We start from the raw sequence: 12,072 nt of genomic DNA, 5'->3' as shown, positions 1-12,072 counted from the left end.
TGCAATCCCATGGACCATAGGCTCCCCTGTCCATGGGATCATCCAGACAAGAATACTGGAATGAGCTGCCATTTCCTTCTCCAGGGGATCTTCCTGACACAGAGATCAAACCTGCATCTTCTGCTTCTTCTACTTTGCCAGGTAGGTTCTTTACCACTGAGCCACTTGGGCAGCCAATTTGCAGACTCAATGAAATCTCTCAAAATTCCAATGGTACTTTTCACAGAAATAGACAAGTCAATCCTAAAACTTGTATGGAACCACAAAAGGCACCAAAGCATCTTAAGAAGGAAGAACACAGCTGGAAGCATCAAACTTCCTGATTTGAAACTATTTTGCAAAGCTATAGTAATCAAAATAGTATAATATTGGCATTAAAAATAAACAGACCAACAGAACAGCATGGAGAGTCCAGAAATAAATCCATACATATACAATTAACTTATATTTGACAAGGGAGTCAAGAATGCTCAGTGGGAAAAAGGCAATCTCTTCAATAAAAATCTTGAGAAAATTGGATCAGTTCAGTTCAGTCACTCAGTCATATCCAACTCTTTGAGACTCCATAAATTGCAGCACACCAGGTCTCCCTGTCCATCACCAACTCCCGGGGTCCACTCAAACTCTCGTCCATCGAGTCAGTGATGCCATCCAACCATCTCATCCTCTGTTGTCCCCTTCTCCTCCTGCCCCCAATCCCTCCCAGCATCAGAGTCTTTTCCAATGAGTCAACTCTTCACATAAGGTGGCCAAAGTATTGGAGTTTCAGCCTTAGCATCATTCCTTCCAAAGAACACCCAGGGCTGATCTCCTTCAGAATGGGCTGGTTGGATCTCCTTGCAGTCCAAGGGACTCTCAAGAGTCTTCTCCAACACCACAGTTCAAAAGCATCAATTCTTCAGTGCTCAGCTTTCTTCACAGTCCAACTCTCACATCCACACATGACTACTGGAAAAACCATAGCCTTGACTAGATGGACCTTTGTTGGCAAAGTAATGTCTCTGCTTTTGAATATGCTATCTAGGTTGGTCATAACTTTCCTTCCAAGGAGTAAGCGTCTTTTAATTTCATGGCTGCAATCACCATCTGCAGAAATAGTCACATATAAAAGAATGAAACTAGACCCCTATCCTACACTAATCACAAAGATTAACTAAAAATGGATTGAAGATTTAAACATAAGTCCTGAAACCATAAAACCCCTAGAAGAAAACAAAAGCTTCTTGACATGGATCTTGGCGATGACTTTTCGGCTATGACGCCTAAAGTATAAGCAACAAAATCAAAGATAAACATGAGGTATGATATCAAACTTAAAGTTTCTGCACAACAAAAGAACCAATCAACAAAATGAAAAGACAACCTATGGAATGGGAAAAAATATTTGCAAACTATATATCTGATAGTGAAGTAAGTGAAAGTCGCTCAGTCGTGTCCAGCTCTTTGCGACCCCATGGACTATACAGGCCATGGAATTCTCCAGGCCAGAATACTGAAATGGGTAGCCGTTCCCTTCTCCAGGGGATCGTCCCAACCCAGGTCTTCTGCAATGAAGATGGATTCTTTACCAGCTGAGCCACAAGGGAAGCCCAAGAATACTGGAGTGGATAGCTTATCCCTTTCTCCAGCGGATCTTGCTGACCCAGGAATTGAACTGGGGTCTCCATAAGGGGTTAATATCCAAAATGTATAAAGAACTCATGAACCCAAGAGGAAAAAACAAATAATCCAATTAAAACATGGACAAAGAACCTGAATAGGAATTTTCCCAAAGACTTATGAATGGCCAAAAGGTACATGAAAAGTTACTCAAAATCACTAATCATAGAGAAATATAAATCAAAACCACAAGGAGATATCACCTCACACCTGTTAGAATGGCTAGCATCAAAAAAGACAAGAGATAACAATTGCTTATCAAGGATGTAGAAAAAGGGACCTTAGTCCACTCTTGGTAAGATTGTAAATTGGTATAGCCATTATGGAAAACAGTATAGAGGTTACTCAAAAAGTTAAAAGTAGAACTACCATCTAATCTAGCAAGTCTACTTCTGAAAATATATCTGAAGGATATATATATTTTTTTTTTTTTTGACATAGTAATTTTCTTTCAAGTAGTCTACTCTAGGGAAATGTTCCAAAACAAAAATTTAAGCCCAGTGATTTTTATTGCATTATTTTAAGGTCAGAAAATTGTAAATAGCCTAAAAACCCTAGGGAAATGATATTAAAACAACACTCACTATTATGCAGCTTTCATAGTATTTAAGAGAGTTTTAGTTACATGGGAAAATGCAGGCTATAAATGTAAGCAGAATACTAAGTTGTAAATGCTGTATGACCTTATATGTATGAATTTTTACAATAAAAAAGACCAGAGGGAATATGCCAAATTTTTACTTGAATTATGTGTGCTTGAAAAAATTGTGAGTAATTTTTCAGCTCCCTCAATTTTTCTGACTCTTCCAAATTTTTGTTTAAATACAAGTTACCTTGATAATCAGAACTTTTAAAAATTGCCAACAGTGATACCCAGCACACAGGGTGTTGTAAGGATTAAATAAAATAAGTTAAATATAAGAATTTGTCACAGTATCTAGTATAAGAAATCAATAGCAATTGTTTTCCATCTTTGACGGGTAAGATGGAAGGTAAATAGTTTACTATTTAAGAACTCATGCTTCACTCTCAGAGAGAACTGAATTCCGATCTTATCATTCCTATTTATTAAATGTTACAAATTATTTAATTAACGTAAGCTTCAATAGCTTCCCCATAAGTAAAAATAATAGTATATCTAACATATAAGATTGGGAGGGGATTAAATGAAATTACTCATAAATTTACTCATCTTACTGCCTGACATGTAACAAGTTTTCAGTAAATATTAACTGCTATATTTGTATGCCAAAGTAAAAGGGTAGCTACAGGCATGGATAGGCTTTTGAACCCATATAATGAACTTAAAAATAAGTTAAAAAAAAATAACTGTCCCTTTAATCAGAGAAAGAAGCTCAAAATTATATGGCAAATGCATAGCATCAACTGATAGAGTGGAATCATTGGTCCATTATGAGAAAAAGAGTATCAGATGTTTGAAATAACCTTAACAAAAGATGAGTCCCTGGGGTAATGACCATCCAGCTGAGGGAAACTCAGCAAGAGTCCCTTTAGGGAAATTGGCTTTTGCCCAGCAACAGTTTCACTGGGGACAAGTGGAGAATTCAAGCTTTCATTCTGACTACTACTGGATGGGGAGCAGGGGAAACACATCTTTTTCAACTTCCAAAAACAGAAAAATATTTCCCCAGATGCTCTGAAAGTGAAAGCACAAGGGAGAGAACTCTGAGATCCAAGGGAAATGAAGAGCAGAGGAAAGGCTTATCTGCAGACACTGTTTCCTATTCCAGTAAGTGCCTGAATCAACTCCTTCAACAAAGGGCATATTCATGAACACGGGACAGAGAAAAATACGTGTTATATTTTGACGGTGGAAATGTGAGTTTGAGAAAGTATCTTTCTACCTGTCTAGTTGAAAGAGAAATCATTACATTCAAATTTTATCAACTGTAAAGGCAAAAGAAAAGAAAAATAAGTGTATTGCCTTTATTTAATCCTAATATCATCATGATTTTTTTGACTTTTATTCTAAATTACAATATTCTCCTTAAAATTTACTGAAAAAAATTAAAACCCAAAATGGAAAATGGTATCATTTTCCTGTTTTTTTTTCTTTCTCAAGGTAATTGATTGAGAATAAGGTATGCTTCCTTCCAATGGGAAAAGACTAATAACACGAATTCTCTCCAGAAGCTAATGGCTATCATTTCTCATGATGTTGCATTTGATTTTTTTAAACTTAACTTCTAATCCGTGTCCTAGGTTTATGAAATGGCATTGGCCACTTATAAGTAAAATACAGCCTTTAGGATGCCCCGCTGGGAATCTTCCCATTCTCCTCAACCCTGGCACAGAGACTTACTTCACTGACTTTAAATCCAAGTAGCAAGTGAGTGAGAAATGATATCCTGCATGGTAAGTCACATATGACATAAATAACGGGCTTCCTAGCAACTTGTAACATTCCAGAAATAGCAAAGGTTACAAATTTTGGTTAGGGAAAATGGAAGATCCAGAAACGTACCTTCAAGAATAATATTTTTTAATGTTTATCTTTTCAGTTTATAAAAGTAATATATGTTATTTATAGAAATTTTAAGAAACATACACATGTATAAAGAAGAAAAGTATGCAACCTATCACTGATCTTGAAAAACTTACCCCTATTAATTTCATTTTTTCCAGGAATTTTTATATTCCTCAGTATTATTTACTTTTTCTAAAGAAGTATATATAAAGAACTACATAAACTCTTGCTACACAAAGAACTCTCTAAAGTATGGAGGACTTTATAAACTTTTACTACTCAAAGAATTAACATTATCTTATTGCTTATTAGAAATTTAGAATCCCAAACCTCATCCACTCCTTCTGAGTCAGAATCTGTATTTTAACATGATTCCTAAAAATTCTTATGCACTGTATGAATTTTTTCTACACCTCTAATTCTTATTTAATGGGTATAAATGCTTTAAAAGCTCTGAGTATTTCTAAATTGCCAGCCAGAAAAAAAAATGTACAAGTTAATATACCCTCCAACAGTTTTTCTAAGTGTCATTTCATTGCACCTTTATCAACTCTGGTATCATGATTATTCATTTTTGTTAATTTGAAAAATCAAAACTATGTATTCATATTTAAATTAGTGACCTTTATCTGGAAATGTGGAGTTATAGATTTAACTACCACAATTTACACTGAAACTTATATTGACTTAAAGTGCTTCTTAATTTTACTGAAAATAATATTTCATCATGAAGGAATATAAATATATGTTCCAAAACACCCCTTGCTTAGTATTCAAGAATGCAGTAGACACTAAGCAAACTTTTATTGAATTCTTTAAATTCTTTAGTTTAGTGATGAGCTTATAAAGCTAAATTTAGGAGCTAAGCCTGAAAAGATTGTAACTAGCATATAAATATTCAGTTTATGGTAACAAAGTGGCAGGTGATAGAAAATGAACTAAGGTTCATGATGGATAGCAATCAAAAAGTTAATACTATTATTTTAAAATGTTTTAATAAAAATATGTTAAGAAATATTTTCCATTATTATCCACATACTGAAACTATATAAGACAGTATTGTAGACAGTTCTTAAATTTTCCAGCAACAAAAATTTCAAGTCATCTTAGAAGTAATTCTAAGAAAAAAAGAAATGAAGAGAGAGAAAGAAACAGAGGGAGAGACAGAGAAACAAGTGAAATAAAGTGATTAAAAACAAGGAATGTTTTTCTCTGAGAAATTTAGTGAGCTTTTCACTGGGCTAAAACCTAAACGAGAACATCTTTCCATACCAGCTGATAGCATCGTGGTCTCCTTGCTTGCAAGTTTATGAGATGAAAGAAAAAGACTAGGCTATCTTCTGCCCTCTGGAGAGAAAACAGCAAGGACAATCAATCTAAATTAGCATATGGACAGCTCTAAGGATTGATCTCCTTTCAAAAGAAAGAAGGAAAATGTATAAAAGAGAATTGACAAAAAAATAAAGTAAAATAGCACTTAATAATTTTAAATAAACTTATATTTTCAGACCTAAGCAAATTATATCCCTGGGTACAGAAAGAATTTACAGATGTGATTTCAAAATCACTATTGGTGTCTCTGAAGAATGCTAAAGAAAGAAAGAAAATGTTTTAAAAACTGAAATTGAACAAGGGCATCAGTTTTAAAAGCTACTTTTAAAATTTTCAATAAGCCCTTTGTTTATTAATGTATGCCAGAAAGTTTTTCAGATATAAAGTCATTTTCACCATTTTTGTGCTGTTTATCTGTTTATAGCTTAGCCATCTATCCCCAATTGTTGAGAATAATATGTGTTAACCTAGAAAAAGTTTAAAGTTCTCTAAAAAGGCAATTTTTAATGTTCTACATATTCTAACCAAACACATAGGTGAAAAATCATGAGAAATTTTATCAAATTCACAGGGAATAAAAATACAAATGGAAGTTAATATTTGAAAGTCTTAGGATCTCATTCAATGAAACACTTGGTAAAATTCAGTTATTAACCTCCCTCACTTCAAAAACTCAATGACACAAGCACTAAATGGGGCCACGCTTGTTTTAAGTTCTATGAATAAAACTCTAGGCACTTTATTCAATGAAAATTCAATAAAAGTCAAAAGTATAAAGTTACTGCCCAAAAAAGCCAAAGAATTTAAGCCTGCATGAGTTCCTAGAGCAAAAGAGATTATAAGACCACTGTGCTCTGTGTCAGCCACACGTATGAGGGGTAAAGCCTCACATTCTCTCCTTTAAGGCACTTAGTTGATATTACCCTTTTATTCAGTAAATCTGTCAATTCTAGTTTTTTACAATTAAATTGCCCATGTCAAATTTTATACATTAATTTAGCCTTAGCCAGACACCCATCTGGAGAAGAAAATGGCGACCCACTCCAATGTTCTTGCCTGGAGAATCCCATGGATGGGGGAGCCTGGTGGGCTGCAGTCCGTGGGGTCGCAAGGAGTCAGACACGACTGAAGCGACTTAGCACGCATGCAGACACCCATCTGTACTGTCTAGACCAATGTTCTCTAAAGTTCAGTGCATCAAGCAACCCAATGAGAGATGCAGAAAGAAAATATCTGGAATTCTATTTTTATTTTAATTCTAAGAAAACTTTTTTTTCAAAATCTTTACCAATATGTACTATATTTATTGACAGTGGTTTGTTGATAGTTTAAAAGCAAATAGTCATATATGTAGAAGAGTACACTCAACAACTGTATTGTTGGACTGTCCAACCAAAAATAGAAACTATTGGTCTAGTCCCCTCCCTTACCCTCAGGAAAATGTGCTCATCTCCTGAGGAGGAACCAGGAGACATAATTCTCTCTGTAAATGTACTTTCTGCTCCAATCCTCACAGAATGGACAGAATGATGATGTCAAAGGTCAGTAATATTTCCCACGTTGTGAGTGAGTTCATCCTCTTGGGCTTCCCTTGCCGCTGGGAAATAGAGATCTTCCTCTTTTCCATATTCTTTATAACTTACATCCTGACCCTCCTTGGAAATATGGCCATCATGTGTGCAGTGCGCTGGGACCGCCGGCTCCACACCCCAATGTACATTCTGCTGGCCAACTTCTCCTTCCTGGAGATCTGCTATGTCAACTCTGATGTGCCCAATATGCTGGCTAACTTCTTCTCCCAAACCAAAACCATCTCTTTTGCTCGGTGTCTCCTCCAGTTGTACTTCTTCTTCTCATTGGGCACAACGGAATGCTTATTTCTCTCCATCATGGCCTATGACCGTTTCCTGGCAATCTGCCGCCCTCTGCACTACCCCACCGTCATGACTACTAAGTTCTGTAGCAGCCTGGTCATCTTTTGCTGGGTGTACGGTTTCCTCTGGTTTCTGATCCCAGTGGTACTCGTTACTCAGCTACCGTTTTGTGGCCCAAATGTGATTGATGACTTTCTGTGTGACCTGGGTCCTCTGTTGGCCCTGGCTTCAGCATGTGCCCCAGTCCCAGGGACTATTCTCATATGTGGTACCATGAGCTCCCTCCTTATCTTTGCCACCTTTTTCTACATGGCTGGATCCTACACCCTGGTGCTGAGGGTTGTAATGCAGGTGCCCTCGGTGGCTGGCCGGAAGAAGGCCTTCTCCACCTGCTCCTCACATCTGGTTGTTGTGTTTCTATTCTATGGTTCTGTCATGATGACATATGTGAGTCCAGGGTCAGGACAAGCAGAGGGCATGCAGAAGTTCACAACTTTGTTCTACTCAGTTTTGACCCCCTTTTTCAACCCCATGATCTATAGCCTCCGGAATAAAGAAATGAAAGATGCTTTGAAGAAAGTTGTAGGAGGTTCCTAAAACTGCTGCTACTGCTACTGCTAAGTTGCTTCAGTTGTGTCTGACTCTGTGTGACCCCATAAATGGCAGCTCACCAGGCTCTCCCATCCCTGGGATTCTCCAGGCAAGAACACTGGAGTGGGCTGCCATTTCCTTCTCCAATGCATGAAAGTGAAAAGTGAAAGTGAAGTCGTTCAGTCATGTCCGACGCTTAGCGACCCCATGGACTGCAGCCTACCAGGCCCCTCCATCCATGGGATTTTCCAGGCAAGAGTACTGGAATGGGGTGCCATCGCCTTCTCTGTCCTAAAACTGGGACTATGCAAATTAAAGTTGGAAAATCATTGATCTCTGAAAAGGCTCACAATAATCACAACCACATGTAACACTTTCTATTGACATCTACCTCCAACCAAGCAGTGGTTCTCAACTAATTGACTCTGAAATAGGGGTATTAGGACCAAGGCACAAGTATTTTGAAAAGTCCCCTGGGATACTGTAATATACAGAGAGGGTTAAGAACCCTCAAATTTAGGAATTTCTAAACTCTTTAATGGGCTTCCCAAGTGGCTCAGTGGTAAAGAATTCACCTGCCAATGCAGGAGACACAGGTTCAGTCTCTGAGTTCAGAAGATCCCCTGGAGAAGGAAATGGCAACCCACTCCATTTTTGCCTGGAAAATCACATGGACAAAGAAGCATAGCTACAGTCCATGGAGTCACAAGAGTTGGACATGACTTAGTGTCTAAATAACAACAACAACAATAAAATTCTGTGATAACACAGAGTGAGACCACACACATACACACCCCTTTTCTTTTCAAAAGCCACTTTAGTGAAAATCAATCAAACTGAATCACTCTTTTATAGGTGGCTATCCAGTTTTACCAGCACCACTTGTTGAACAACCAGTTTTTTTATCCACTGTATATTCTTGCCTCCTTTGTCATGGGTTAATTGACCAAGGTGTGTGGGTTTATTTCTGGGCCTTCTATTTTGTTCCATTAATCTATGTATCTATTCTTCTGCCAATAATATGCTGCTTTGATTACTGTAGCTTGGTAGTATATACTGAAGTCTGGGAGGGTTATACCTTTAATAAGACATGTTATAACCCAAATATAATAATCACTGCTTTGCCAAAAAAAAATGTTTATATCCAAGATAGGGCAATCTCTTTTGAATGATTTGTACATGCTTTTTTGAAGAAATTATGCATAGAAAAGGGGCTTCCCTCATAGCTCAGTCAGTAAAGAATCTGGTGCAACGCAGGAGACCGGGGTTTGATTCCTGGGTCAGGAAGATCCCCTGGAGAAGGAGATGGGAACCCACCCCAGTATTCTTGCCTAGAAAATCCCATGGACAAAGAAGTCTAGACACCAGACTACAGTCCATGGTGTCACAAGAGTCAGACGTGACTTAATGACTAAACCAACAACAAAAAAAATGCACAGAAAAAAAAGAATATGAAAAACTATTCTGGCATTGTACTGGCCTTTGGAGTGACCCAGGTTAGCAATATTTCTTTCCTGTCCTCAGAGTACCATTCCCCGCCCCCAACTCCCCGTTTATTTATTTTTGCTTTTATTTCTTCTGCCTTAAAAGATTGATCCAGGAAAATACTGCTACAATTTACATCAGCATTCTGCCTATTTCTCTTCCTTGAGTTTTATGGTTTCCATTCTTACTTTTAGATTTTAACTATTTTTAGTTTATTTTTGCATATTGTATGAGAGAATGTTCTAATCTCCTGCTTTTATAGGTGGCTGTCCAGTTTTCCCAGCACCACTTGTTAAACAGCCAATCCATTGTATATTCTTGCTTCCTTTGTCATAGGTTAATTGACAGTTGGTGTGCAGGTTTATTTTGGGGCTTTCTAGTCTGTTCTGTTGATCTATGTGTCTATTTTTATGCTGCCAATAATATGCCATTTTGATTACTGTAGCTTTATGGTATAGACTGAAGTCTGGGAGGGTTATACCTCAAAGTTTGTTCTTTTCTCTCAAGATTGCTTTGGCAATTCAAGGTCTTTTGTGGCACCATATGAATTTTATAATTATTTGTTTTACTTCTATGAAAAATGTCATGAGTATTTTGATAGGAGCTGCATTAAATCTGTAGATTGCTTTGGATAGTATGGCCATTTTAACAGTATCAATTCTTCCAGTCCAACAGCATGGGATATCTTTCCATTTATTTGTGTTATCTTCAGTTTCCTTCACTAATGTTTTACAGTATTCAGAGTATAGGCCTTTTGTCTCCTTGATTAAATATATTCCTAGTGTTTTGGGGAAATGTTGATGCAATTTTAAATGGGATAGTTTTGTACTTTCTCTTCCTGATAGTTCATTTTTAGTATATAGAAATTCAATAGATTTCTGTGTATTATATCCTGCAACCTTACTGAAATCATTTATCAGTTGTAAGTTTTTGGGTAGAGTCTTTAGGGTTCTTTATGGAGTATCATGTCATCTACAAATAGTTACATTTTTTATATCTTCCTTTCCAGTTTAGACGTTTTATTTCTTTTCTTTTTTTAATTAATTAATTTATTTATTTTTAATTGGAGGCTAATTACTTTACAATATTGTTTTATTTCTCTTTCTTGTCTTTTTACTGTAGCTAGGACTTCCAATATTATTAAACAGAAGTGATGAAAATGGGCTTTCTTCTCTTTTTCTGAATTTAGCAAGAAAGCTCAGCTTTTCACCACTGGATATTATGTTAGCTGTGGGTTTGTCATAAATGGCCTTTATTATGTTGAGATATATAGCCACTTTGATGAGAGTTTTTATCATGAATGGATGCTGAATTTTGTCAATGTTTTTATGTGTCTTTTGAGACGATCATGTGATTTTTATCCTTCCTTTTGTTAATATGTTTTATCACATTGATTGATTTGCATATGTTGAACCATCTCTGTAACCCTTGTGAATAAACCCAACTTGACCATGGTGCATGATCCTTTTTACACATTGTTGCATTTGGTTTGATACTCTGATTAAAGACGTTGAGTGGCTGATTGGAACAAAACAAGACCCCTCAATATGCTGCTTATAAGAGACTCAGTTCAGGGCCAAGACACACACAGAATGAAAGGGAAGGATTAAGAAAAAATTTCATGCAAATCAAAAAGAAGAGAAGGCAAGAGTAACAATACTTGTATCAGACAAAATAAACTTTAAAAGGAAGGCTATAACAAAAAGCAAAGCAGGGCTTTATATACCACTTGCAACAACATGGATAGAGCTAGAAATTATCATACTAAGTGAAGAATTCAGAAAGAGAAAGACAAATACTATATGATATCACTTATATGTGGAATCTAAAATACGGCAAAAATGAACTTAACAAAACAGAAACAGACTGACAGACATAGAGAATACATTTGTATTTGTCAAGGAGGAAAGAGGTGAGGGAGGGAAGAGCTTGGAATTAACAAGTATAAACTATTATATATAGAATGGATAAAAAATAAGGTCTTACTGTGTAACACAGGGAACTATCTTCAATATAAACCATAATGGATAAACCATAATGGAAAAGAATATTTAAAAATCCTGTTTGTGTATAAATGAGTCACTTTGCTGTACAGCAGAGATTGGCACAACATTGTAAGTCACCTACACTTCAACTTTTAAAAGTTAAGTTTAAAAAAAATGTTAAAAAGAAAAGTATAATGATAAAGGGATCAATATAAGGAGAGGATACTACACTTGCTACATATACATACCCAGTACAATAGGGCCTAAATATATAAATCAAATACTAACAGACATAAAAGAAGAAATGGACAATAGTACAATAATAGTATAGGGGACTTTAACACCCCACTGACATCAATAGACAGATATTCCAGATAGAAATCAATAAGGGGTCTTAAATGACACAACAGGCCAGTTGGACTTAATTAATGTCTGCAGAACAATACATCCCCAAACAGCAAAATGCACATTCTTTTCAAATGCACATGGAATATTCTCTAGAATAGATCACATACTAGGTTACAAAATACTCTTCAACAAATATAGGAAGATAGGAATTTTATCAAGCTTTTTCTTCTGACCACAGCAGTATGAAACTAGAAATTAACTACAAGGAGAAAAATCATAAAAGAACAAACACATGTAGCCTAAGCAAAAT

At 36.2% G+C, this 12,072-nt stretch overlaps 1 protein-coding gene across 1 annotated transcript; it reads left to right on the top strand.

Annotated features, from left to right (window-relative positions):
- Positions 1 to 7,005: 7,005 nt before the first annotated feature.
- On the top strand, positions 7,006 to 7,950 carry LOC109564494 (olfactory receptor 11H6-like). The gene has a single exon (XM_019967926.2). The coding sequence runs from the start codon at positions 7,006 to 7,008 to the stop codon at positions 7,948 to 7,950; it is 945 nt and encodes a 314-aa protein (XP_019823485.2).
- Positions 7,951 to 12,072: the final 4,122 nt, after the last annotated feature.

Source organism: Bos indicus, chromosome 10, assembly GCF_029378745.1.
Source record: "Bos indicus isolate NIAB-ARS_2022 breed Sahiwal x Tharparkar chromosome 10, NIAB-ARS_B.indTharparkar_mat_pri_1.0, whole genome shotgun sequence".
Taxonomy (NCBI): domain Eukaryota; kingdom Metazoa; phylum Chordata; class Mammalia; order Artiodactyla; family Bovidae; genus Bos; species Bos indicus.
This window is presented reverse-complemented; position numbering and strand designations above follow the sequence as displayed.